The 27,315-nt window shown below is 40.8% G+C and overlaps 1 protein-coding gene across 1 annotated transcript in view; it reads left to right on the forward strand.

Moving 5' to 3' along the window:
• The window catches only part of UBR5 (ubiquitin protein ligase E3 component n-recognin 5), an 85,246-nt gene that overhangs the window by 37,113 nt on the left and 20,818 nt on the right, over positions 1–27,315 (forward strand). Inside the window, exons 10-35 of the mRNA XM_054167524.1 lie at positions 2,669–2,785; positions 2,869–2,979; positions 3,796–3,950; positions 5,752–5,869; positions 6,717–6,901; positions 7,398–7,507; positions 9,078–9,190; positions 12,315–12,458; positions 12,553–12,664; positions 12,867–13,021; positions 13,781–13,978; positions 15,042–15,252; positions 18,700–18,826; positions 20,459–20,610; positions 20,993–21,088; positions 21,533–21,656; positions 22,009–22,106; positions 22,919–23,067; positions 23,452–23,543; positions 24,386–24,532; positions 24,628–24,746; positions 24,839–24,965; positions 25,076–25,205; positions 25,433–25,593; positions 26,141–26,380; positions 26,587–26,710. Coding sequence (XP_054023499.1) covers positions 2,669–2,785; positions 2,869–2,979; positions 3,796–3,950; positions 5,752–5,869; positions 6,717–6,901; positions 7,398–7,507; positions 9,078–9,190; positions 12,315–12,458; positions 12,553–12,664; positions 12,867–13,021; positions 13,781–13,978; positions 15,042–15,252; positions 18,700–18,826; positions 20,459–20,610; positions 20,993–21,088; positions 21,533–21,656; positions 22,009–22,106; positions 22,919–23,067; positions 23,452–23,543; positions 24,386–24,532; positions 24,628–24,746; positions 24,839–24,965; positions 25,076–25,205; positions 25,433–25,593; positions 26,141–26,380; positions 26,587–26,710 — 3,615 coding nt within the window. The remainder of the gene's footprint in view (positions 1–2,668; positions 2,786–2,868; positions 2,980–3,795; positions 3,951–5,751; positions 5,870–6,716; positions 6,902–7,397; positions 7,508–9,077; positions 9,191–12,314; positions 12,459–12,552; positions 12,665–12,866; positions 13,022–13,780; positions 13,979–15,041; positions 15,253–18,699; positions 18,827–20,458; positions 20,611–20,992; positions 21,089–21,532; positions 21,657–22,008; positions 22,107–22,918; positions 23,068–23,451; positions 23,544–24,385; positions 24,533–24,627; positions 24,747–24,838; positions 24,966–25,075; positions 25,206–25,432; positions 25,594–26,140; positions 26,381–26,586; positions 26,711–27,315) is intronic.

A 27,315-nucleotide genomic window follows, 5' to 3' on the forward strand; every position in this document is an offset into this window, starting at 1 on the left:
TTTGATAGGCAATAGGAAGTTCATGAAACAATTTCAGCTGTTTTGTTAAAATATGTTTTTGATTATTCTCAGAGACTTTCAATTGGAGTGGATCAGGCTTTTAAGCAGCAGCAGTGATGTTTATTCAGAGATGTCTTTTGAGTTGACCGATAAATGAGTATCGGTTGCTCCTTCATGATCCCTCCAGCTTTGATTAGCTGGTTTCCTTTGTAATCTTGATTCCGTTTTCAAGGCAAGAAGTAATTTCTGCATCAGATATAAGAATAATAGGAATACCAGCTATATGTTGCTAACTAGGTATCTGTAGATTACTTTATGACTTACCTAGGTGCTTGGGGAAATGACTGAAAAAAACAAACCAAGGCCGAGCCAAAAAGCATCCTAGAAAACATGGATGTCATTATTTTTCTTAGACCAAATTGTATGGAATGGAGTTGTCTTTCTAGTGTTCCCATTTCTGCCTGTCCACAGTATGTGTGATGCTGCTATTTTGATATGTCACATATTCTTTTGTATGTCTGGTTTTTTTTTTTTCCTTTCAGACTAAGTACAGGTAGAGAGCCTGAAGAAGGAGATGAATTTAGAGGCTTATTTATGCTTAGAGTAGCTCACCTTTAGCTGCAATGATCTTCATTTGGGCATCAAACTGAGCCACTAGGATACTTAAAAGAATGTTTGTCTAATGTTTGGTTTTCCCAACCAGATCTTTGATGCCTAGAGTGTTATTTATTTATTTATTTCCAGCCAGTAACCGTGAACTTCTGCATCAGTGAAAACTGTCAGCTTTTGTTCCTCTTGTTTTGTCGTAATGGTAGAATGAGAGCATCATCTAGGTTAGCTGGATAGAGATTTCAGGGGTTTTAACATCAAAGAACAAGCTTAGGTTAAATTTGGAATGGTAACATACCTTTTTTATCTCCTTTTCTGTGTTTTGGTTACACTGCTATGTCCATTATTACCATTGTGGGTTTCTTTCTGTGGGTTTGTTTTCGCTACTTCAAGTGTGTTAACCCTTCTTCTCTCACCTTGAAGCCTGCTTATGAAGTTGCAGTATTGTCTTTTTACTGGATAGATCTTTTTTTATTTGCAAACTCAACAGATCATGCCCTGGGACAATTATTGCAGCCTTCCTTGGGCATCTTTTATGGAATGAATTTGTTGTGATATCTAATTGCATGCTTATTTCATTTAAACACACCGAACTCCTTCCAAGATACCAGTTTGCATATGCACTCATAAACCCTGGCCTCCAGCTAAATGTGAAGATGTCTTACTAAAAAGGCCAAAGTAGTTAAACTTTTCATCTGTTAATTATTCTGCATCTTTCCTGCTGTAGCCCCACTGAAGTTTTGTCAGTTGTATTTTCCAGTAGTAATTCTATCAGGTGAGTCCTGGGGGAGATGATTTAGCTGAGAGGTCAATTGAGATGTTGCTTCCATTTTGAAATTGAAAAGGAGATCTTGAGATGTTAATAGAACAGACAGTAAGCTAGGAGAGAGATGAAGGGATGTGAGGGACCACTACCAAAGAACTGATCTTGTTTGTAAATATTTTTCCTTCATTTTTCATTATTTTGATGTGTAGTGTTTGGTCAGCTTGTGTTTCTGTGAGATGAAATACCAGCCTGAGAGGAAAGGGAAGAAACTTTTGTAAAGCTATCAGTGTTGCCAAATACATCAATTTCACCCACAGTTTGAGATGTTGAAACATTGCATAGGTACAGAGTTTTCTCCACTAAATAAGCAGAGCCTTTTCTTAGCTCAAGAATTCAAATCAAGGAATTAATTCTTCCAATAGTTCAAATCTTGGTCTGTGGTACTTTTAGTTTACACTGCCACATACCACCATTCTGCCATATGTGTCAGAGCCATTTTATAGCATGGCAAAGTATGTCTGGCTTTTTGCCTTCTAGGCTGTTGTTAATTTCAGGCTGAGCCTTTGGTTTGTTGGAGTCAGTCAGTATATTCTGTTTAGCTGCAGAGAGTCTGAGATTTTTGTCATCAATTTGCGTTATCTTCTCTGGTCTCAAGTCAGAATTTGTAGCTGAAAATGCAAGACTTGGGTCACAGAACCAGAGCTGCCATGTCATCTGTGCATCCTTGGCCTCATGGAGGTATATGTAACGTGAGTCCAGCAGCATTTAGATGACAGAAGTGAGCAATGAGAATGGTTTGATTGATAAGGCAGTCAATTTGCTAATTGATTTCTTGGGTAGTTGGAAGATACCTTCATGACTGTTCCTAGGAGTGGGACAATGGGCTTATGTTGCTTTCTTGGGCATTTCAAAAAGCCAGCATTTCAGGGGGAAACTTCTTTAAGTGTCAGAAATGAAGAGATCTTCCCATCTTTAATTCCATGAACAGTGCTGTGTTCTCAAAATGTTGTGGAAGCTCTTACTAAAGTGTCCAAATTAATTGCTTTGGGTGTTACTGATAAACTTCAGAAAATTACACTGATTTCCTTCTTCCCTTAGCCTGTCAGATGCCCTTATGGTTAGTGTGATTGTGTGCATGCTCGTGGGCATGCTGAGCTTGAGACAGCCGGATGTGTCTTTATTTTCAAGTTCAGCATTCCCTGAAAAAAGCTTCAGAGTTACAAGCTGGTTTATTTCATTTATGTATGTGTTTAGAATATTGCTGTCTTAGACTTCATCTTTCTGTATTTGTAGGATGGAACAAAGTTTATTTCTATTGGAGCTCTATATTCTGAGCTCGTGGCCGTTAGCAGTAAAGGAGAACTCTACCAATGGAAGTGGAGTGAATCAGAGCCTTACAGAAATGCACAGGTACTGTACATTTTTAATTGCTTGCCTTTGGAATTGTTGGCACGCCTTGACTCTCTCAAATTTTGTTCTGTTTATTTCCAAAGAATCCCTCACTCCATCATCCGCGAGCCATGTTCCTGGGATTAACCAATGAAAAGATAGTGCTTCTTTCTGCAAATAGTATTAGAGCAACTGTTGCCACTGAAAACAACAAGGTATGAGATGTGTGCTGCCTGCTGCATTTGTCAAAGCTGAATTTTCCAGTTGCAGGGCTTTATAGAGAAGTTGATTCTTCAGCTTCAGCAGCGGTAGGCCTTAGTTGGATCATTCCTTCCATCTGTATAGAGGAAAAGAAGTGGAGAAGCAAAGCAAATCTGAGTGGTGGTGTGTAAAAATGCAGAAAGAGAGAAACCAATCTGGCAGCTTCACAGCTGAAACAGTGAAAAGATACCTGTTTGAGCAGATTATCTGAAGCACTTGACTTTTTGCTGTTACAGCAGAAACTCAACTTGGTTTAGGACTAGGAAATCTTGTTCAGTAAATATTTACTAGAAAAGCTAAAGACATTGAAGCTTTCAGTGCTGGAAAATAACTTACCTAAATATGCTTTCCTGCCTTGTCATGAGTGAATGCAAAACTGATTGGTTAAAGTCTATGCATTTCTACTATATATATTTATTTACTTACATGTGTGTGCATGTATATTTAACCTTGCTTTATTTTTGCTGGGGACTGGAAATAGAGGGGAAGAAAACAATTCCTGAAGTGCTCTTTCCTGGGGAAGAAAAGGGTAGCAGGGGTTAAAATCCCAAAGGGAATAACTTTGATTTTTGTTGTGGTTTGGTTTGTGGTGGTTTTTTGTTTGTTTGTTTATGTTTGGTCTGGTTTTGATGTTTTGTTTTGGATTTGTTTGGTTGGGTTTTGGTTTTGTTTTGTTTTTTTCCTTTCAAAACCAGCAAATGCTTCATTCAGGTGCAACTTGCCTTTTTTTCTTCCCCCCTGCCCCCTTCTCTGTACCATTCTTCCCTTAGGTTGCTACATGGGTAGATGAAACTTTAAGCTCTGTAGCTTCTAAATTGGAGCACACTGCACAGACATACTCGGAGCTTCAGGGAGAACGAATAGTTTCTTTACACTGTTGTGCTCTTTACACGTGTGCTCAGCTAGAGAACAACTTGTATTGGTGGTAAGTAAACGCTGTGGGTTTGTACAACAGTGTAGATCCACTGGCTGTCTTCCTGTCCTTCTCTCTGAGAAGCACTGCAAAACTCCTGAACTGCACTTGTGCTGAGTTTAACTCTGCACTTGTGCTTAGATTCTGGTTTTAAAGTATACTTATTCTCTTCTGTGATGCCTAAGGATATTGGATCCAGTTATAACACCTTTAAGAGACTAAGGTTATTCTTTCAGGAAGCGTGTCTAAATGCTTTAGCATTCAGATACATCAGTACTACACAGCATCAGAGAATAACCTTCTTTATTCATAGAATTCATTGAATGGTTTAGGTTGGAGGGGGACCTTGGCAGTCATCTAGCTCCAACCTCCCTGCCATGGGTAGGGAAACCTTCCACTAGATCAGTTCACCCAAGGCCTCATCCAACCTGGCCTTAAACACCTCCAGGGAGGGGACATCCACAACCTCCCAGGGCAACCTGTTCCTGTGTGTTACCACCCTCACTGTAAAGAATTTCTTCCTAGTACCCAGTTTAAATCTGCCCTCCTCAAGTTTCAGTCTATTGCCACTTGTCCTATCACTGCAAGGACTTGTTGTAGAAAGTCCCTTCCAGTTTTCTTGTAGGCCCCTTTCAGGTACTGGAAGGCTGCTCTAAGGTCTCCCTAGAGCCGCCTTTTCTCCAGGCCAAGCAACCTCAACTCATGCAGCTTGTCGCTATAGGAGAGGTTGCATTTCAGGCCTTTCTTACAAATATGGAACAAACTTACCCATGTAATGTCCATATTCTTCTGTCAGGGTCTGTTAGAAGATTTGATCTGTTAGCTTGCGGTCCAGACCATAAACCCCACAGAAATAACATCCCGTGCTCTTTCTGGAGCTTTCTGTTAAGCTATAACACTTCTAAACACTGTAAAATATTTAACAAGCCTGTGTTTAAAAAACCAACAAAACAAGCAACCCCCTCCTATAACAGTCCCAGCAGACCTCTGATGTTAATTTCCCATTGGAGTGAACTCATTGACTATTACTAATGCATTGTCAGTATGCATTGTCAGGAGTCATTACAATACACAGCATGTCAAAAGCTGAAGTAGCTTCTAGGCTTCTTGATGATGAATTGGAAATCAGACCATTGAAAATGGATTCTATAAACAAGTTTCTCATTAAGTTTTAATAACTCTGGAAAATACTTCAGTAGAATTGTGTGTCTCCATGGAGAAAGTGAAGCTTCTATAGTTTGAAGAGTCAAAAAAGCTTATCCTGTTGTCCAATGGCTGCTAACTCTGGAAATTATCACTACTCATGGGAAGGATATCCTCAGTTTCTGAGGGGACACTTTGCAGCTTGAAAGCTGTGACTGGAGCATGCCATCTGCAACAGAGGTCTTGCAGCATTTTGGACTAGAAGTAAAAACATTTGGAAGCAACATCTTCCTTTTTCTCCTAATAAATGCCCAGTTGAGATGGATTTGAGTAGTGGAGATGAGTATAGAAATGGATGTCATTTCTACAGTGCCTTGAGATTTTGGAGGAGGTGGCATAGAGACTTAGATGTTTGATAGTGGAGATGAATATAGAAGTGGATCTCATTTCTACAGTGCCTTGAGATTTTGGAGGAGGTGGCATAGAGACTTAGATGTTTGATAGTGGAGATGAATATAGAAGTGGATCTCATTTCTACAGTGCCTTGAGATTTTGGAGGAGGTAGCACAGAGACTTAGATGTTTGTTAAGGACTACCTTAAGGAATAAACAGTTCAAAGTAACCATAGCCTTTTAAAAAGTAATATGTGTTTGTTGTTTTTCCCCTGCAGGGGTGTAGTTCCTTTCAGCCAAAGGAAGAAAATGCTAGAAAAAGCCAGAGCGAAGAATAAAAAGCCGAAGTCGAGTGCTGGTATCTCCTCTATGCCAAACATAACTGTTGGAACCCAGGCAAGTGCAACTGTCCCATCTGGCATTTTCACAGTGCTATATGATAAGCTTTCAGCTTGCTTTAAAAAAACCACAAACAAAGCCAAATTACTTCTATTCCTGTTACAGCTGTAATGCATATCAATTGTTAGGGAATTCAAATAGTAGGTTTTAATTATGTGACTGTAAATTTGAAGTGTCCTGTTAGTGTTGTTCCTGTTTCACAGGTGTGGCTATTGCTTCAGACTTGGAGAAATAAGCTCTACTGGTACAAAGTACTTGTGTTTTAACTTCTGTACTGATTCTGTGTTTTGAGAGCAAGTTAGAGTATAGAAATGCAATTCCCAGTAGAGCACATGGCTTTGTACATGATCTGGCAGTGAAGTGCCTGCAATATTAGAGTCTAGGTTTGATTGATTTATGCAGCAGGTTAGACTTTGGGGTTGAAGCATTTAGCCAAAAAGTTAGCAGCTGGTACAGAGATGTAGGATTCTTTGTGATAATTAATATGAGAACCAGTATGAGACAAAACAGCTTCTTCCCACGGAGTGTTTTCCTTCCCAGTCTGCTCTTAATCAACTCTGCAATACACTTCGTTATTGGATGGATCGATCCTTTTGTGGTTGAGCATCAAAATACTTTGTATTAAGTAGTTATACTGCTGAGGTTGTTGCTTTCAGCTGTGAATTGTGCAGCAGCCTCTTTTTTCCTAGCAAAGTGATGGTACATCTTGCTGACATGCCTCTAGTTCCATAAGTTGTTTTGATTTTTAGGCAAGTATGTGTCACCAAGAAAATGCATGCAGATACCATTATATACCATTTCCCTCAGTACAATCCATTGTTCTCAGTACTATTTCTCTCTGTAGGTGTGTTTAAGAAACAACCCCCTCTATCATGCTGGAGCAGTTGCTTTTTCAATCAGTGCTGGAATTCCTAAAGTGGGTGTCCTAATGGAATCTGTTTGGAACATGAATGACAGCTGTCGATTTCAGCTTCGGTCACCAGAGAGCTTGAAGAACATGGAGAAAGCTAGCAAAACTACTGAGGCAAAGTGAGTGCTGAGAACACACACACACAGAGAATAATACTCTATGGAATTGATGACTGAGTAAAAATTGAAAGGAATCAAGGTCAAGCTTTTGTAAGCTTGAACTTTTTGCCACCTTCTGATTTCCTTGTTAACTCTGCTGAGTGTGCAGAAATGCTCCCTGCAGGAAAGGCATCTTTGGTTGTGTGAAACCAGATTCAATCAAGACTTTGCTGCTGTGTTTCTTAAAGTTTCCAAGATTTTGTGTTTAAACTGTTAGTGGTTTATGGAACTAACTGTTTCCAGGCTCTTCTTCATGGTAATGAGGGACTTGGAAAAAAATGGACTTGACAGTGGTCTTTTAAATGTTCCAATGAGGATGGTGGTTCACAGCTACGGAGTCAGTTCATTAAAATACTATTAAAGGAGCATAGTTGGAACACACTGACACTTTGCCTATTGAACCAGGAAACATTTAACCTTTATTTTTCTTCATTCTAAGTAACTTCTTTTATTCTAGACCTGAAAGCAAACAGGAACCAGTGAAAACTGAGATGGGTCCTCCACCATCCCCAGCTTCCACTTGTAGTGATGCATCCTCAATAGCAAGCAGTGCATCAATGCCATATAGTAAGTAATGTGTAGCTTGTAGTAACATAAAATATTTGTGTTGCTAAGTGTCTTTCATAAAAGACACTTTACAAAGATTTTTCTACTCATTTCAGAATCCTTTTGGGTCATTTGGTCTGAACTGCAATGTATGTAAAGGTTGTAGATAGGCATAGAATTCTTAGGGTTGGAAGGGACCTCAAGGATCATCCAGTTCCAACCCCACTGCCATGGCCAGAGACACCTCACACAATTGTCAGTGTTAAATTTAAAGGTATTAGTGTAAGCAGTGACTACTTGATGTAAGGTGTATCTAAGCAAGCAGAACAGTTCTTGAAAGTATATTTCAGGAGGTCATCAGGAGGAACTCTGAAGGCAAAGTTAGTTGTGATGGATTGCAATGTGATAGTGAGTTTCTTTACAGCCCAGAATTTGAACTTGGTTTGGAAAATTCCCTTTAAGATGAAACTGTTCGTGTACAGCTTGCCTTGTAGATGAACTTCAGTGCCTAAGGCAGTAGTTTGTCATCTGTTACATAAAATATCTAAAACTAGGCATTTTTTACTAGCATACAAAAGCAGTGGGAGGGAGAAGGCTTATAGTACAAGTTGTACTTAAAAACTGAAGAGGCTGCATTACAATTCACAAAAGTAAAGCATTTGTTCTCCTTTAAACCAGGAGATTTATAAAGGGTTAATTAAAATGCCATCATTTTCAAGCAATCTTACTTCTGCTCTTCTTTCTTCTAATTGTTTGCATGCTGCAGTTTTAAGAAGCATTCACCCAGGGAGCCAAATGCCTTGTTCAGTGATTGAGAATCTCATATGCTCAGATCTGCAGCACTAATCAATTTTACTAGTGCAGTCTTCTGCTGCTGATTTCTTCTCTTTTCCAGCTCTTTCAGCTGTAATTTTTCACTGGCTGTGGTTTTGCTTTGGATTTTGAACTTGTGTCTGAAGTTAGCTTCAGAGCTTAGAAGTTCCCTACTTCTTACTTTGAATATGTGACACTATGTACTTAGTTGAGGAGATCAAAAGTTCCTGTGTTAGTTTAGCCATGTTACATACTTAAATTTGATCCTGGGTGTACTACAGTTAGTGTCCAGATATGTTGCCTTTGCAGCAAATCTAACTGTCTTGCAGCTGCTATTAGCCTGAAGAGCTATTTTCTGCTTTATTTGGTACTCTTCTTAGATGTTCACCCAAAAAATCCACATGCAGTGGGCAAGCAGAACTTTTTTGGTAAAGTTGATATATAAAGCACTGTGGCAGGGCTGAATGAAGGGTCTTAAAATATCAGAGTCTTTACTTACAACACAAATATCAGCATTACCAAACCAATTTTCTACATTGTGATTATTTTGCTTCGATGTTCTTGAGTTGCATAGAAAAATGAGGAAGTGACGTGAGGTACCAGTAGGTAGCTCTTATTTAGTCTTGTCCTCTTGTTAATTTCTGCATTTGACCATTTACAGTCTGCTTGAGGGGTGTGTGTGACATTTGGTGTTTACTTGAGTGTATTTTGGTGTTTACTGACCATTGTGTTTTGTTGCTTTGATGAAATATTTCAAGTCTCTTTTTTTTTGTCTCAGAGCGACGACGATCTACTCCTGCCCCCAAAGAGGAGGAGAAAGTGAATGAAGAGCAGTGGTCTCTGAGGGAAGTTGTGTTTGTGGAAGATGTTAAGAATGTTCCTGTTGGCAAGGTTTGTCTACAATCCACTATTTCACCATCTTTGGGGGGAGAGAAGAAAGCTTTTCCTTTTAGCTAAGCTGTTTAGAAGAGTTACAGGTTTAGGGATGCTTGTTTCTTACTGATGTGAGTTTTGTTGTTTCCACTCTCATTGTGTTTTGGACAAATAATAGACTGTGTTGTGAATAAAATGGGATGAATCTTTCAAACTAACATTCTGGTACTTGAAATTCAACTACAGTATTAAGAAAAGCAGATGTGAGTTTATCCCAGGGAGACTGTGAAGAGTTGCATCTGTTGTGCCTGACTTCTGCATTTACTTCAGTTGAAGGTTTGGGTGAATCTTGTGCTTGGGCAAGGAGAGAGCAGAAATGTTTTGATTAGAATTTATGTGCTTCATTAATAGGACTTTAAAGTGACTTGATTTATTACTCCAGAACAAAACTGTTCATTTGGACCTTGTAGTTTTTCTCTTTTGTCTGTCTTGTAAACTTCTGCTGTGACTTGAGAGGAAAATACTTTCTCCTTTGGCATTGTTGTGTGACTTTAGGGGAGGGATTAGGTCATCTAGACAGCTCTCTGCAGTGCTCTTCAAAAGTAAGAGCAGCGGGAAAGCCATTAAAGGTGTTCCACAAAATCAGAGGTTGAATTGCTTTCTGCCTGATTCACAGAAGATAAAAAGAGTTATCAGAATGGGAATAACTGTCCAACAGGAAAGAGTTGGGATTAATTTGGGTTTACTTGTCTTGGAGGAAAATTGCTTTGAGCAGTATCTTTGAACAGAGGAGGCCCACAATGAATTCTCATTGTCAGGTTTAGGTCATTTCTGCAAACTTAATTCACCGCAACACTTCAGTTGCTGTGAACAAGGTTTGAGGTCTATTGAAGTTGCTGGAACCCTTGTTTGCCTCTCATAGCAGCTTTGGGAAAGCACCTGCTGTCCTTCTGTGTCCTTCCTGTTTTCAGTGCCAAGGTGCTCAGGACAGAGGCTGGTTTAGTGTTTCTGCACGCGGTTGTAAAGGTGTCTGCGTGCTGCATCAAGTGACTGTAATAAATACAGAAGAGCTTCAATTTTTGTATGCTGGTATTTTCACTCAAGTACTAAAACTGCTAAGTGGGCTGTCTTCTGAATAGAGCTGTAGTGCTGAGTCTATTCTGGACCAAACATTTGTGGCAGAGATGCTGCTTTTTTCCTTCAGCAAGCATGCTGTCCTTTTCCAGTGATGCGTAGACGTTCACTCTTCCCCTTCTGCAGATTTGTAGCACTTTAGAGTTCAGATAGAACCCAACAGACAAAACCACAATATTGCTCTTTTTTTGCTTACTGGTGCCCAGTTTAAAGACAGAAGTACAGTTTATGCCCTGTTAGAGGTTCTGTTTGTAATTTGGAACAGTTGTGTGATGGTATAAAAAAGACTGGAGGCACCTCTGTCTGCAGAAGGGTTACTCTTTGTGCTGTTCTCCTACAGGCTCTAGAACAGCTGGCATTGCTCACTGGGAAACAGTCATTTTTGTAACTTAGCTTGTTTTGAGCTGAATTAAGCACAAAGGATTTGAGCTCTGAACAGTCTGACTGTTCCATACATAGTAACTTTTATTAATGTGTACAGAGGTTCAGACTGCAGAACCATCCAGGCAGATTTGAGCTCTTAAGATTGCCTGCGTAAGAAGCCATGCCCTTTTAGAGTCCACCTAGCTACACCTTCATCTAATCTTGGAATCATAGAATTATTCAGGTTGGAAAAGACTCTTGATCAGCAGGTCCAACCCTTATCCCCACTCTACCAAGTTCACTACTCAACCACATTGCTGAGTGCCACATCTTCCATGGTCTTCTGTTTGCTGAATGACATTCTAAAAAGTCTCATCTTTGCTGGATTGGTATGAATGACCTCACTGACATGAGAATCTTGCATGATCATCCTTTATTACCTGAGAAATTGTTACCTTCTGGTGTTTCAGAAAATTGGAAAGGCTTTATTGCTATGTAAGCACTTTCTCTGCAGAAACAGTTGAGAAATTTGGGCCTAATCAAGACTGACAGTTGCTTGTATCTAATTTTGTTCAAGCCTGAGAGCATACAGAGATTCTGCTTCTGCTCAAAATGGAAATGTTGGCTGTCCTTGCTGCTGCCCCTTTCCCTCTTAGCTTTGTTTTCCTTTTGAGAAAATTATGGTCTTAACTGGAAACTCTGAGGGCCTTGTTATTCAGTGATAGCATAAGATGTTTGCATATGAAGGAGACCTGTTTTGACAGCTCTGATTACATATGCATGGCAGCAACTCTTTACAGAGGCTTACAGTCTCAGAACTGATTGTGTCAGTGTGGAGCTGAATAAATTCCTTGAGGGGCAGAGAAAGACATGGATAGATGAAGTATGTCTGGATAGGCTTGCCTGTATCCTTCAGTCCTGGGGGACTTGGTAGAGAACTTTATCATTTGAGTTTGAGGAACAAGTAATAGGCCCACAACACTTTTGTTTGTGGGTTCTTTTTGTTTGGGTTTTATTCCCCATGATGAACAGTCATCTTGAGGAATGAGCACTAAGCCTCTGCAGCAGAGGCTTTGAAAAATCTTAGCTGGGGCCAGAAAAGAAAACAAAGTAATTTCCTGTTTCTTGTAGTGTGAGAGCTAATGAGCACTTAAAGAAGTAAGACAAGTGTAGATATTTTTCTGTTGAGTTGTTAGCTAATGTTGGGATCTCATGGCCACAAGGACAGTGTTTATTTCCAAAAGTAATTGGATAAATTAGTAAGAGAAGGGTGAATCCAGGCTATTAAACATGAGGCTGTCTTGCTGTTTCCAGTAGGTGAAAGCTGGAAGGATAACCTGGGAAGTGTCAGTAATAGTTGCTCTAGTCAGCTGGTGTTGGGTCCTGTTGGACAGAGGATGTTGAAATGGAGGAACCTTTGATCTGATTCAGGGTGCTGATGAAGTCATTAAGAAATCCCAGGGTTTTGAGATTGCATTGATTTTTAGCAAACCAGCAAGGATAATAACCAAGAGCTGTAGAATCCTATTGCTGATCATTGTAAACGTTTCTCTTTTCCTGACAGGACCTTTATTTTGAAGCAAACCAATGTAAAGAGTTCCTGCTCAAAGCTTTTTGGTAAAACTGTGATGTGTTCTGCTTGTAGGTGCTAAAAGTGGATGGTGCTTACGTTGCTGTGAAATTTCCAGGCACCTCCAGTAATGCAAACTGTCAGAGCAGCTCTAATTCAGATCCTGACCCTTCTTCCCTTCTCCAAGACTGCAGGCTGCTCAGAATAGATGAACTGCAGGTATGGCTGTGAAACAGTGAGGAAGCAGTCAGTATTTTGAAATGCCAGCACCGTGTGCTTAATTGCATCCTACAATTTCACATGTCCTTTTCAGGTTGTCAAAACGGGTGGAACCCCCAAAGTTCCTGACTGTTTCCAAAGGACACCTAAAAAGCTGTGCATCCCTGAGAAAACAGAGATCCTAGCAGTGAATGTAGATTCAAAAGGTAAGTAGGACTCGCCCTGTAAGATACTCTGTTGGATCCTTTGTGACCTGTCTCTCTTCTTAGTGGACAACTGCTGTCAAACTAACATAAACAATTGTTTCCATTGCTATTAGTAATTCCTTGAAAGTGCTTTAGTTAGGAGCTCTTTTACTGGCTGCCATCAGTAAAAGACTTTGACTTTTTTCTTTGTGTATATTTGAAGGAGTGCATGCTGTTCTGAAAACTGGGAACTGGGTTCGATACTGCATATTTGACCTTGCCACAGGAAAGGCTGAACAGGAAAATAATTTCCCTACTAGCAGCATTGCATTCCTGGGTCAGAATGAGAGAAGTGTTGCTATTTTTACAGCTGGACAGGTTTGTGCTTTTGTATCTCAATCATTTCACCTCACTGCACTTCACTTCCGTCATCTTTGAATGGGATGGTACAGCTTTTTGTCAGGCTTTTCCAAAGGCTGGCAAAGAAAGAGGTCTTCAAATGGATTGTGAAAGACTTGGCTGCTACCATTAACATTTTGAAGGTGCGAGGGGGAATAGCAATCTGATTCACTTAAGCACTTTTAATGACCTTAACCAAAATCTGCCTTCAATAAAAAGTAAAACAGAGGGGGGAGAAAAAGCTTGACAGGGTAGTTCCCATGTTAGTGTAAATTTGTTGCCTAGCTGTATTACAGAATTGGCTCAGATCAAAGTCCACTCTTGAGAATGAATTGAAAATGTTAACCAAAAAGATGCATTTGATACTAGAAATGATAGATCAAGATGTTGTGCACCTCTTTCTAGTCTCCTGTGTTCTTCCAGAGGATGATGCAGCTTGGTTGCACCAGGCAGGCATCCATGAGGAGGGCTGAGAAAAAAGATGCAAACAGTTTTAGTATATCATAAGTAAATACATAAGAGACTTTTAGTAGCATGTACTATGTTAAGCACACTTGGGGCACGTGAGAGAGGGAGTCTGGTATCTTGTGCTGTGCCAATGGGAGAGAATGGTGGAAGGGAGAGGTTTAGGCCAGCTGTTGGTCATTGTTGGCAGTGGAGCAGAAGTGGACCTTTTGTGAAAGTTAATCATTTATAAATTGTGGAGACTGAATGGTAAAACTTTCTTCCCAAATGTAGGAATCTCCTATTATTCTTAGAGATGGAAATGGTACAATCTATCCCATGGCAAAAGATTGTATGGGTGGGATAAGAGACCCTGACTGGCTCGATCTTCCACCTATTAGTAGTCTTGGAATGGGTGTTCATTCCTTAACAAATCTTCCTGCTAACTCGACCATCAAAAAGAAAGCTGCTATTATCATTATGGCTGTTGAGGTAAAATATTTTCTTTACTACAGAATTATGTGCTTTTAACTCTTGCTTTTATAAGGTTGTGCTTAAAGCAGCTTCATGTTTAGCTGTCAATTGGGTTTCACTCTTGCAAAGAAACGAAAGAGAGGATTCTCTTGGAAACATGAAATCACACACAAAATTTGCATAATGAAGTGAAAGATCCATTTTAGGGCTGCATGGCTTCTCTACCAGGCCTTTAACTACTAGTACTTTTTTAGGTATTACTTTTCACACTGTTACTTTTTTATGCCTACTACCAGGATTCAATTTTGGTTTATGGGTGCACGTTCTTTCCAAGGGATCCAACACCTTGTTTGCTGTGAACACAATGCTCTTTCTTAATCTTCTGTTCTAACCATACATTAGGGAATGGTGGGAATCTAGAGATGTAATGTTGATTTTTTTTTTTTCCCCCCACTTGAATTGCCAGTGGAGGTCTGTGCTCACTTGTGGTGCTGTAAGAATAGGCCTGCTATGAATTTATGTATCAGACCTGTATAAACCCATTGGTGGTTTGGTGCAGTTTAGTTAGATCAGCTGCGTGCTGTGCTGCCACCAGGAGGTATTGTGAACCTGTTAGACTGAGACTGATGTCTCTGTGGAGTATTCCATCACTGTGGAAAAGCTTGTACATGGAGTGAGCCTCCCAGACCTTCAGCAGCTTCTCAGCCTGTCTGTTGCTTCTTTAAAGCAAATCTGTAAGAGCTAGTTTTGCTGGGCCACTTTCCCCATGTTACAAGTAGCCATCCTATTTTAAGCAGGCAGCTATGAAGCCAAAAGCATAGTTTTGTCAGTCTGATAGCTTCTGCTGCTTGAGACTCTGCTATCCTTCAGCTTGTCTGTGCCTGCATGCATGCCCTTTTCTGTTCTTAACAGCGCTATAACCGCGTGTTCTCAACAGTTCCTGCACCGACTTCCAGCCACTGTTCTGCATTTAGACCTTTCTATTCATGCAGAGATGGGAAGCTAAAAGAACTTAGTAAACTTTTGTACCTCTGCATTTTGTATTTGAAGTTGTTAAAATATTTTGTTCTTTTGAGTACAGAAACAAACTCTAATGCAGCACATTCTCCGCTGTGACTATGAGGCCTGCAGACAGTACCTGATGAACCTTGGACAAGCAATTATCTTGGATCAGAATCCACAGATGCTGCAGACGTTCCTTGGCTACAGATGTGATGGGAACCGCAATATCCTGCATGCTTGTGTGTCTGTCTGCTTCCCAACCAGCAACAAAGAAACAAAAGAGGAAGAGGGTGAGCTCAACAGTGTCATGAAATACTTTGAAAGCAAACTTTTTGTGCACCTTCAAGAACATTTGAAATAAAAGCTCATCCTTCATACGTAGCTGTCTTAAAATTGCAAAGCCTTTCAAAGGTGGTTTAGACATTGGTTTTGTGACTCTTACAAGGATTGATGAGACTTTAGCAGTTTAGAGTACCAGACTGGTTTTGATTGTAAAAGACAACCTTTTCACATCCACATGTTTAGATTAAAAGGGCAATGAGGCTGGTGAGAGGCCTTGAACAGAAGCCTCACAAGGAGAGGCTGAGGGAGCTGGGGTTGCTTAGCCTGCAGAAGAGGAGGCTCAGGGGAGACCTTATTGCTGTCTGCAGCTACCTGAAGGGAGGTTGTAGCCAGGAGGGGGTTGGTCTCTTCTCCCAGGCACCCAGCACCAGAACAAGAGGACATAGTCTAAAACTGCACCAGGGGAGGTTTAGGCTTGAGGTGAGGAGGAAGTTCTTCAGAGAGAGAGTTGTTAGCCACTGGAATGTGCTGCCCAGGGAGGTGGTGGAGTCACCGTCCCTGGAGGTGTTCAGCTGGGGATTGGACGTGGCACTTGGTGCCATGGTTTAGTGGTCAGGAGGTCTTGGGTGACAGGTTGGACTTGATGATCTTTGAGGTCTTTTCCAACCTTACTGATTCTGTGATTGTAAGTATTTTCCCACCACTGTGTCACTAGCATCCCCATTATAGTGCTGGTAAACTTTTAGGAGAAACAGTGTTAATTTTTGTTGGGGTTTTTTGTCTGTTTGTTGCAAGTGATTTAATACATGTTAGTGCCTCCAATCAGAAATGTTGCTCACAGTTGACATGTGTTAGAAACCATGAAAGGATGACCTTCTGTTACTGGCAGCTCCTGACACCGTTTAAAGATGGCTATGTGGAAAGTACGTTGTCAGAACAAGGTTGCTAAGTCAAGCACTCAAAAAAAAAAAGCCCCCTAGGAAATGCCAGAATTAAGTTTACCCATGTGCTATACATGGGTGTGCATTGTGGAATGGTCTTTAATTACACCCTCATACTATTTTTTCCACAGGACTACCTCATTCAGTGCACAAGATGGACGGTGCTCACCGAATGGGTAGCTATTCAATATTTCTTTTTATCCTCATCATTCAGTGTGTGGCCCCATTCCTTCCTTACTGCACACCATACAAACCCTGCACTGAGTAACAAATGAACTTCCTGGTGGGGTTTTTGTATGGTGCTGTCATGGAGTTTTAGTCATTTATAGAGCTTAATTGTTGCTCATCTCCCTGTTTATAAAATGGGGGTAATGCTGCAGCTTTCTCATCTCTGGAAGGCATTACAGCTTGAAGTTTTTCTGTATTCAGAACTATTAACTGACTAATTTTGAGGCTGTTGTTTGAGAAGCCTAGGGCCTGATCTGATTTTTGTGTGTCTGTGTGTAGGTGTTATTTCAAAGCACTTTATTCTAGATCTGGATTCGTAGTAGTTTTAGTTGTTCTGTGAATGTTAATTATTTCTGTGAGTCAGGCACTCCTAGGTGCCCAGGAACGAGTAAAACGTATCATGGTTATCTGTAAAAGCTTGTTTCACAAACTTCTGTGTGCTGTCAGATGTGGCAGAAATAGGTTCCAGCTCTCCAAGGTGATGTTCAGTGGCATTAAAACATAGGACAGTGCTTTCCTCTCTCTGTCCCATTGCAGCAAACAAGGCATAAACAGCTTGCTCATTGTGCAACCGTTCATCTTTAGTGTGTTGTCCATCCTGTGCACTGATTGAGGCAGGGGTCTTGTGGTGGGCTGGGGGTCAAGGCAAAAAAAAACCCAAACCAAACACACACAAAAAAAACCAAAACCAAAAACCCCCAAGCAAAAATCCAGACAAGCCAACCCAACTGTGTCACTGAAGATTGTTTTCCTATAAGCACACAAGGAAGCTGAAATAAGGATGCATGGGCAAACTTAATCTGGCATTTCCTAATTTGAGTGCTTGTCTCTGCAACCTTGACATCTTTGCAGTAACTTCATTGGGATGTAATTCAACTTTCTGAAAAATGAAAATGGTGAACTCAACAGGCTTTTAACACCCCTCTGCCTCTCTCTTTCCCCTCACAAGGGGATTCATGTGTTTATCACATTCACCTTCCACTGTAACTGTTAGCGATGGGTATTAGGACGAGGTTATTTTCTTTGCATCAGCTGGAGGGCAGTGGTGACTGATGTTATGGTCTGCAAATTACACACCCACCTGTTAAGCTGTAGAAAGTTCCATTTAGGAGTAAAGGTTTCAGATTCCAGATATGATGTTCCTTAACAATGGCAGAACGTGCAGCCTCTTCCCAGTTAATAGCTGCCTGAGATTCCTCACTCTTCTTTGTGTAGATTCCTCCTTAAATGCCAGGAGGGGAATATTGAGGGCAGGGATAAAGTGGGCTTTGTTCTTGGGTCCCATGCCTAGCTTTGCCATAGCTCCTAGAGCACTGTAGAAATGAATTGCAGGAAGAGTGGCCCCAGACACTGTTTTTCAGAAATACACTTTTTCCTTCTGTTCTGTACAAAAAAGCTGTCTTCCACTCTGTTGTAAGGAGAACTGCCCCTCTGCTAGCCTGCATGGTGCTCAAAGTGCTTTCTCTTTCAATTCCTTTTGGAGCCATGGCTGCAGTGATTCCTAATTTGCTGTGCAGGGCCTGTGCCATCTTTGTCAGTGGCTCCTAAAGAAGCAGTGACTGTTGCTCTGCGCAGCCTTTGCATATCTGACTTTACTGCTTTGTCTGGCTGTTCATCTTGCAGTTAAAATCTACCTGAGGTCTTTGATTCAGGTGGCTGCAACCAGTAGTACTGTAACTGTACAACTAGGCAAGGATTTACATTCTGGATAGCACTTGGCACAGTTCAGTCCTCACACTAGGACCTTGGGGTCTTATGGTGCTTAGAGTTTCAGATGTTACAAGGGATGCTCATTCTTTCTGATGTGAACCGATTGTGCAACCTTACTGTGCTTGTATGACAGTTTCTTTTGCTGGGCATGCTCCTAAGTAGGCTCTGTATCTTACAAGCCCCCAGCTTTGAGCAGCTGTTCACAGCACTCCATTGTGAAGTGTAGCTTTTTTTCATGTGACATTCTGGGTTTTTTTTTTTTGCTCACAAGTAATTTTGAAGCCTTGAACTCAGCAAGTGTCTAGAATTATCTATGTGATAGGTCATTGTCTCTTGATAATGCTGGAAACTGAAAGCTTGTTCTGGATTCTGGATGTCTTGAATTTCCTTGGTGGCCTTTTGGAAGCCAAACCCAGTCACAGTCATGGTTAAGCTTGCCCAAAATAAGAAAACCCCTGTGTATGAATCTGCTCCGTCCCAAACCTTACAAACCTGTTAGCCACATTTCATGCTTTTTATACTTCCTTACTTCCTTCCCAAGTGACTCCTGGCACTAACACTTGCCTTCATTTTCAGAAGCAGAGCGCTCTGAAAGGAATACCTTTGCTGAAAGACTCTCAGCTGTGGAAGCCATCGCAAATGCCATCTCTGTGGTGTCAAGCAATGGCCCAGGAAATCGGGCAGGGTCATCGAGCAGCAGGAGGTAAACTGACTAGTGTTCGCTCCTTGTTTTCTCTAAGCTCATTGCCCTATCAATTGCCAGTCTCTTAAGAATTCTTTCATTCACTCTAGCTTAAGTATTGCTCATTTAAAGTCAGTCTCGGTTCTTCGAGTACCAAGCTAGCACGCTAAAGGTTTGGGGTTTCTCTTGAAGCCTTTTCTGGTGTGAGAACTAATAGTGGGATATTACTAAACTAATTTTGTTTGCTGGGCTTGGAGCATTGTCTCCTCAGTTGTGAAGTGGAAATACTTCTCCTTGTGGGGAAAGGGAATTTGAGGGTAAGCTGTAATGTTCCTTACCCAGGAGAATTAAGTATCACTGAAGCACTGCAATAGTGCCCAGGCTCCTTCTCTTAAGAGACTTTCTGAGGGAGGTGGTCACTTGCAGAGATGAGTAAGACTGAGATCAACATAACACCCTTGGGGAAGAACTTGATTCTTTTTATCCTAAGCGATCATTACTATAGTGGAAGCCCTTTGTATTGAGGTGGCTCTGAATGATGGGTTGTGGCTCTGACAGAATCCTGATTTCTGGTGAAATTTATGGTCTTCCACTTAGCATGATGGTAACTGGGTGGTGCTCATGTCAAGAGACTTTAATGGTATCTGTTCTGAGTTCTAGTCAGTTCAGAGCACTGTGGATGAGGGCATAGTACAGTTTTTCACTGAACTCCACAGTCATTTGTCGCTGATGTGAAATGATGTTGTTGTCTTTCCCCAGCTGCAGTCCTCATTACTGTGATTTTTATTTCTTTTTTTGATGTGGGGTAAGGCTTGAAGCTTCCTTCTCATATTTCGTAGGAGACATTACTCTTAAGAGGAAGTGCATTAAAAGAAAGAGGTCAAACAAGCAACAAATAACAAAACTACCTTTATGTTTGTACCTCTCTGGTTGTATCACCCTGGGTTCTTTGGCTTCCACCTTATTCTACCACCTTTCTTTCTTGAAATTGTTTACTTACTGTCCCTGGTGAAGTAGCACTTTCATGTTAGATAACTGCAAACAACTCCTTTCAGGGGGGGAATTAAGCCTAATTTTTATTATTTCATTGACCTTTTGTGCTTAGATTTTTAAAACCCAGCAGCAACTAGAGCAAATCCTTGCACAAGCTTAACACCTCTGGCAATGAGGTTGGGGTGAAAGGAGTGTCAAGTAGTAGCAATAATGCCCATCAGCTACTGCTTACTGCAGCAAGGACAGTGCTGTGGTGACCAGGGATGTGTTCTGGGCTCAGATCTGTCTTGATATATTGCTGGCTGACTCTTCCTTGGGACATGGTTTAGTGGGCCTGGTGCTGTTGACAGTTGGACTTGATAGAATAGAACAGAATAAACCAGGTTGGAAAACATCATCAAGTCCAACCCATATTAGAGGTCTTCTCCAACCTTAATGATTTTATGATTCTTCCAAGGCCATTATATTCTATTGGAAAAGAAAAAATGGTATACAGGAATGAAAAATACCTCCTTGTTCATTCTTCATTATGCTGAAAAAAAGTGGAGATGATAAGAATTTGGCTTTGCTCTGCAGTGTGAACTTGTGTTTGACAGTCTTCTAACTATAAATTGTAACTGCAAATGAGATTGAGTTTCGAAACCTTGCTTTTGTATTTAGTTTGAGATTAAGGGAAATGATGAGAAGATCCTTGAGAGCTGCTGGATTGGGCAGACATGAAGCTGGTGCTTCGTCAAGTGATCACCAGGACCCAGTTTCTCCCCCAATAGCTCCTCCCAGCTGGGTTCCAGACCCTCCTGCAATGGATCCGGGTAAGTCTGCTTGTATCTCACATTGGACTGTAGAGTTTAATAAGTTTAATAAAGGAACTGATGGCTTTTAAGGTGAATCACTTAGATTTCAGCATGAGACTAAAATACCTGGTGTCATTGAGGTAGCAAGAGATCACTGAGGTAGTTCTAAGAGTTTACTGAAGCCTTCCCAGCTGGTCTTAAGTCCAGTGTGTGTGTTTGGTAATGCTAGTGTCAAACTCCTGTACAGTGTGTTTTGTAATGCCGAGTTAACGTTACTGACCTAGGAATGTGGCCATTTGTAGAGAGGAAGCCTGCAGTGTGTTAGACACTACAGAAAGAGCATGTTGTTAGGGATGTTTTTATGTATTGATATACATCCTGCTGTTCTGTTTACTGAAAGATGGTGACATTGATTTTATCCTGGCCCCCGCTGTGGGATCTCTTACCACAGCAGCGACTGGCACCGGCCAAGGACCTAGCACCTCCACGATACCAGGTGAGGACATACTGCTTATCTGATTCTACTTTAGAAGGAGAGTGATCTCAAAAGCCATCTTTGTTTGTGCAGACTTTCTGCATGTGGAAAGACTTCTTAGAAGAAGATTGGACTGAAGCACAATTTCACAAGTGTGCAGAAAGTACATGAAGCTTCACGCTGTGTTCTGTGTAAAAATTGTTTTTACCTGGTGGATGCCCAATATGTAAAACTATGGTAATCAGTATGGAGTTGGGATTGCTCTCTGTATTTCAGAGTGTCATTTGGAGCTAAAATTTAAAGTGCTTCACTGAAATGTTGCTGAAACTGGCAAACCGCTGAAGAGTCAAGCTGCTGATTAATCACCCCAATGAAACACTGAGTTAATTGCTTTTAATAGTTTTTGGGGGGGTGTTTTGAGGGAAAAATGGTTCTCTGCAAGTTGTTGTTTTTTTCTTCTTACAGGTCCTTCTACTGAGCCATCTGTGGTGGAATCAAAGGATCGGAAAGCAAACGCTCACATCATCCTGAAATTACTGTGTGACAGTGTTGTTTTACAGCCTTACCTCCGAGAGCTACTCTCAGCTAAGTAAGGATTTTCATAAGAGTTCCTACTATCCTGGGTGTTGTCACATGCCCTCAAAGTTATTACATTTAGAATCCTTTTCAAAGAGATTATCTAAAGGTGCATGAGTGAAAATGGAGACTGCTTAAGTTATCGACTGTATTTGTGCACTGCCAGCCTGCTACATTTGCTCTGGTTTCATAGGAGTAAAACAAATGCAAGAGTGCTGACTCACTCGGTGGTGTTTCTGCTGGCACAAGATTAGCAGTACTAAGTTTTCATGGATTTCTTTCCTATCTCTTCTGGAATAACCAAAAAAATCAAATGAGTGTTTGTTAATGTGGGGGTGTTTTGTTGTTTTCTTTTCCCCCCCCAGGGATGCACGAGGCATGACACCGTTTATGTCAGCGGTGAGCGGCCGGGCGTATCCTGCTGCAATTACAATCCTGGAAACTGCCCAGAAAATTGCTAAAGGTAACAGCACTTTCAGTCATCATTAGCTTGTGGTTTCCTTCTCCAGTTGGGTGTGTTTGCAGATTCATTATTAGCAGTGCTTGCTGTGGGTGAAATTCCATGGGCTTCAGCAGCTGGTGAAGGTGGGAAACAACTCTTCCGGTGGTGCTGCACATTTTGAAAGTCTTGCTCTTCTGGAGCGCTTTCCTGATCTATTATGACAGACTTCTATGAATGTTAGTGCTTTTGTGCTCTTTATAGAGTTTTCCACCTTTCATTGCTTCACAAACATCAGAGGATTAAGGAATAGGCTGGAACTTCTGTCTTTGAACAGGAAAAAACCTGCTAGGATAAAGCAGCACACCAAGCTAGAACCTGTTCCCTAGCACAGTTGTATACAAACACGTGTTTTGTGACTTGATGTTGGCATTTAGTCATTTGAGAGAAATATGTGAAGTGGATCTTAACAAGAAACAGATTAGAACTGTGGTGTGACAAGGTCTATAAAAATCCGTGCATTCCTTAGAAGAATATAATGAATAAAGTATTTTTGTATTCCTTCAAAATGGTGATCCACCAAATTGAGCAGAATATCAGTAAATTAGAAACTGGGGAAGAGCTGGGGGGTGTATTTTTCAGTCAGCTTCTGTAAGAAACACCTGTAATGTGACAAGCAGAAAGCTCTCTCAAAACACTGACACAGAGGCTTTATTCAAACTAAGTCTGGATGAGAGTTTTGTAACACAAGCAGCCCTGGAGCGCAGGTTCTGTTGTTGGGAGGGTGGTTATTTATGGCTATTGTTTTTAACCCTGGGATCCAATTGTTCTTTTAGCTGAAGCAACTTCCAGTGAAAAAGAAGATGATGTGTTTATGGGAATGGTTTGTCCTTCTGGTACAAATCCAGATGACTCTCCTTTGTATGTTTTGTGCTGTAATGATACGTGCAGTTTTACCTGGACTGGTGCAGAGCACATTAACCAAGTAAGGCTGCTTTTTTGTTCAGTAAATAGAAATGTGTTTCAACCATGTATTGTGTTAGTCTCCTAATCTAATTTTTAAATTATGGAGGTTGTATTGTTTTAATTACTGTAACTTTTTCAGTCTGGTATAGTTACTGCATCCCCTAATAGCTGTGTCCTTTGAAAGCTGGCTGAGTTGGTCAGAACAGGGCTGTTCATGGGTGTGGCTTTTCCCCTCTCTGGCTGGCTCTAGCCCGGACTTTGATAGAAACAGCTCTCTGCAAACACTTACTTTGTAAACTGTTGTGTTATTTTAACAGCTTTGTTGCAACCTGAAATGCTGTGAACTTGCAAGTGTTACAGGGAGAAAACCTTATCATAGTGGTGGTAATTTTTTTCCCTTTAGGATATATTTGAATGCCGAACGTGTGGCCTATTGGAGTCACTTTGCTGTTGCACAGAATGTGCAAGGGTCTGTCACAAAGGACATGACTGCAAGTGAGTATTGTGCTCTGGTTCTTGTAATTACAACAATATTTGGTGGTATCATTTGTTTACTGATAGTTAATAGTATTTCTCCTTAGTTGAAGTGCTCAGCTCTATGAGAGAAAGAAGGTTGTTAAAATACTTAAACTATCTTCTTTTCCTGTAATCTCTGGAAGATTTATAGGTTAGAATTGAAAGAGTAACCTGAAGCAGTCTTGTACTTTTCACTTTGTAGAATTTGAAGTAAATGAGTAATTCTCTCTCTCTCAAGGTGCTTGGTTTTCTAAGAATAAGATATCTAAATAGTCCTGTGTTTTCTGAAGCCAGGGAATCTTGATAACAGATAATTCTTGGAAACTTTCAGAAAGAAGTGCAGCATATGAATGCCTAAGATCATCAGCTGTAATAATAAGTGAGCAAGCAGTCAAATGAACAGTCAAGATGTCTCTGATGAACCTGGCCAAAGCTTTGAAGCTGCAGAGTGTCTCAGTTGCAGGGTGTAAATGTTTAGCTCCAAGAAGCTAACAGATATAATTATAAAGATACTCTTAGCATTGTAACAATCAGTGAGATTTTACTGCGCGTTGTGAGGATTTCTGACTTCAGTTTCTTGGCTTGGGGCTTTTTGGGGGAAGAATAAGTGGTCTTGGATGAGTATTACTGAGGCACTATGAAAAGCCCTGTAGTGAAAACTGCACTTTTTAAGTGAGCACAGGAAACAAGAGCAGCAGATGTCAAGAGCTGACACACAACATTTCTGGCAGGAATCTTACTGTGTACACTAAGACCTAGTGCAGAAAATACTTGGTGTCTTACTGGAGAGTGTTGCAGCTCACCTTTTGTGTTCCTTGTAGGCTCAAACGTACATCTCCAACAGCCTACTGTGACTGCTGGGAAAAGTGCAAGTGTAAAACATTAATTGCTGGGCAAAAGTCTGCTCGCCTTGATCTCCTTTACCGCCTGCTGACCACCACCAATCTTGTTACCATGCCAAACAGCAGGCAAGTCTGTATTTGCAGTGACCAGGGCAGAATCATTTCTACTGGTTTAAAACACGTGGTATATCTTCTCTCCACTAATGACTTTTTCATTGCAGGGGAGAACATCTCTTGCTGTTTTTAGTGCAGACAGTTGCCAGGCAAACCGTGGAACACTGCCAGTACAGACCACCTAGAATTAGGGAAGATCGTAATCGTAAAACTGCAAATCCTGAAGGTGAGAGCTGTTTCACTGAAATAAATGGCAAATTCCATATTTCAGTGCTCTCAGTACTTACCTTTATTTTAATGTTTTTTCATCCTTTATAGATTCTGATATGCCTGATCATGATTTGGAACCCCCTCGCTTTGCCCAGCTGGCTTTGGAACGTGTTTTGCAGGACTGGAACGCGCTGAAGTCCATGATCATGTTTGGCTCCCAGGAAAATAAAGACCCGTGTGTATTTACCCCTAGCTGTCAGTGTAAAGTTTGAGCTGATGTTTGAGACCTGCTGACTTACATAAGATTTATTTCCTTTCTTTCTGTTTGTTTTCTTTTTTTCCAAGTCTTAGTGCCAGCAGTAGGATAGGTCATCTTCTGCCTGAAGAACAAGTTTACCTTAATCAGCAAAGCGGAACTATTCGCTTGGACTGTTTCACACACTGCCTTATTGTCAAGTGTACAGCAGACATTTTGGTGAGCACTCCTGGGCTCGTTTTCCCTCCATGTTCTTAATAGTGTGGTTTGACAGAGGGTCTCAGGTGGTACACTTGGAGACTAGTTTGAAAATAACTTGAGGTTAGTTGGGTTTTTTGTGAGTTTATACAGTTTCTGAATGCAGTCTTCCTTTCAACCTTAATTTGTCTTGCTTCCTCCTTCTAAACAACACACCATTATTGGGTTGTAATGACCTGTTTCTACAGCTCTTAGATACTTTGCTGGGTACTCTGGTGAAGGAATTGCAAAACAAGTACACACCAGGACGCAGAGAAGAAGCTATTGCTGTTACAATGAGATTCCTGCGCTCTGTGGCAAGAGTGTTTGTCATTCTTAGTGTGGAAATGGCTTCCTCCAAGAAGAAAAAGTAAGTGTGTGTGTGTGTGTGTGGTGGTGGGGGGGGTTTAGGGTTGTGGGTTTTTAAATTGAAATATTTATGCTTTTATTAAATTAGTTGGTACAAATCAAGAATAGTTAGAGGCATCTGAATTAATTTGCAATCTGTAGGCAGCGTTGTGTGGAAAGGTGCAAACCTCAGGACTGCACAGTAGCTGCTGGTGTGCCATGTAGCTCTTCAATACAGTGCTTGTTAAATGTTCATACTGAGCTTTTTGGTTTAAAATGTTAGGATCTCTGGAAGTAGGAGTTTTGAACATGTTCAAATTACATCTGTGGTTGTTTTTCAGTAGTAGATTTAGATACTGGTTTCCAGTTTTTAAATGATAACTGTGCCTATTGTTACTATACACACAACTGCATGTATCTGTTCAGGACAATTGTGTTGACTTTCTTGGGGTACTTAAAACCCCCAACCAAACCTGTATGACCATACATTATTTTTTCAGGGGGAAAAAAAAAAAGACATGTTTGACCTTAATTTTTTTCCATTTTTTTTTTCTCCCCCCCTCCCCCAGCAATTTTATTCCCCAGCCAATTGGAAAATGTAAACGTGTGTTCCAGGCATTATTGCCCTATGCTGTGGAAGAGTTGTGCAATGTAGCAGAATCTCTAATTATTCCAGTCAGGATGGGAATCGCACGTCCCACAGCGCCCTTTACCCTTGCTAGCACCAGCATAGATGCCATGCAAGGAAGCGAAGAACTGTTCTCTGTGGAGCCTCTGCCACCCAGGCCATCATCTGACCAGTCCAGCAGGTAAAATTTCCTGAAGTTCTGTTCAAAGACTTGTTAAAGGTGGTTTTGGTTTCGGGTGGTGGTAACTGCTCTCCGACAGAGCTAGAGTGAGGCTTCTTACTCTGGACAAGCATTTTTCTGACAGATTTCTACTGCAGTATGTTAGTAATGACATCCAGAGGTCCAAATCAATTTTTTGTATTTTTGTTTGTTTGTCTATTTTAAAGCTCTAGTCAATCTCAGTCATCTTATATCATAAGGAATCCTCAGCAGAGGCGAATCAGCCAGTCGCAGCCTGTTCGTGGCAGGGATGAAGAACAAGATGATATCGTTTCGGCAGATGTGGAAGAGGTCAGTTTGCTGTTTTGGTATGGCACCTAATGCATCAGCACATGCAGTAGCATCTGATCCAGAAATCTATGCATCAAGGCCTCCAGTTTGCAGAAGATAACTGGCTTAGTAGTTCATGAAATTCTAATGTGCCTTAAGCATTTTGTTTTAACAGAGCTCTGTAATTGTTGTTTTGTATTCGGCAAAATTTAGCCTTCTCTGAGTATTACTGAGTGCCTTACCTTTGACAGGGTAACAGCATGATTTACAGTGCTAATAAATACTTCTGTCATTCCCTTTAGTTAAATCTTTCAGCAAATGGTTGCCATTATGTAGGTTCTGTTAGAGAGCTAGAGTCTTTTACCAGGATGATCTCTTCAATACTTAGAAACTGATTCTAGGTTTTCTAAGCCACTCTTACCCTTTCAGCATTAAAATCTAATGTTCAAGGCTTTCTTTTATTTGTGGGCCTGATGATGTGTGTTTTGTCCACAGCACTGCTGTAGCTGTGAGTTCATTCTCTGTTCACCTAAGTTTGGTTGTGAGTCATTTTTTTTCACATGTGTTTTTTTTTAATCTGTTTCTTGGTTTTTCAATCAAGTTTTGAACTGAGTTTTTGAAAACAG

The sequence above is a fragment of the Dryobates pubescens genome, chromosome 14, assembly GCF_014839835.1.
Source record: "Dryobates pubescens isolate bDryPub1 chromosome 14, bDryPub1.pri, whole genome shotgun sequence".
In the NCBI taxonomy this organism is placed as follows: Eukaryota; Metazoa; Chordata; class Aves; order Piciformes; family Picidae; genus Dryobates; species Dryobates pubescens.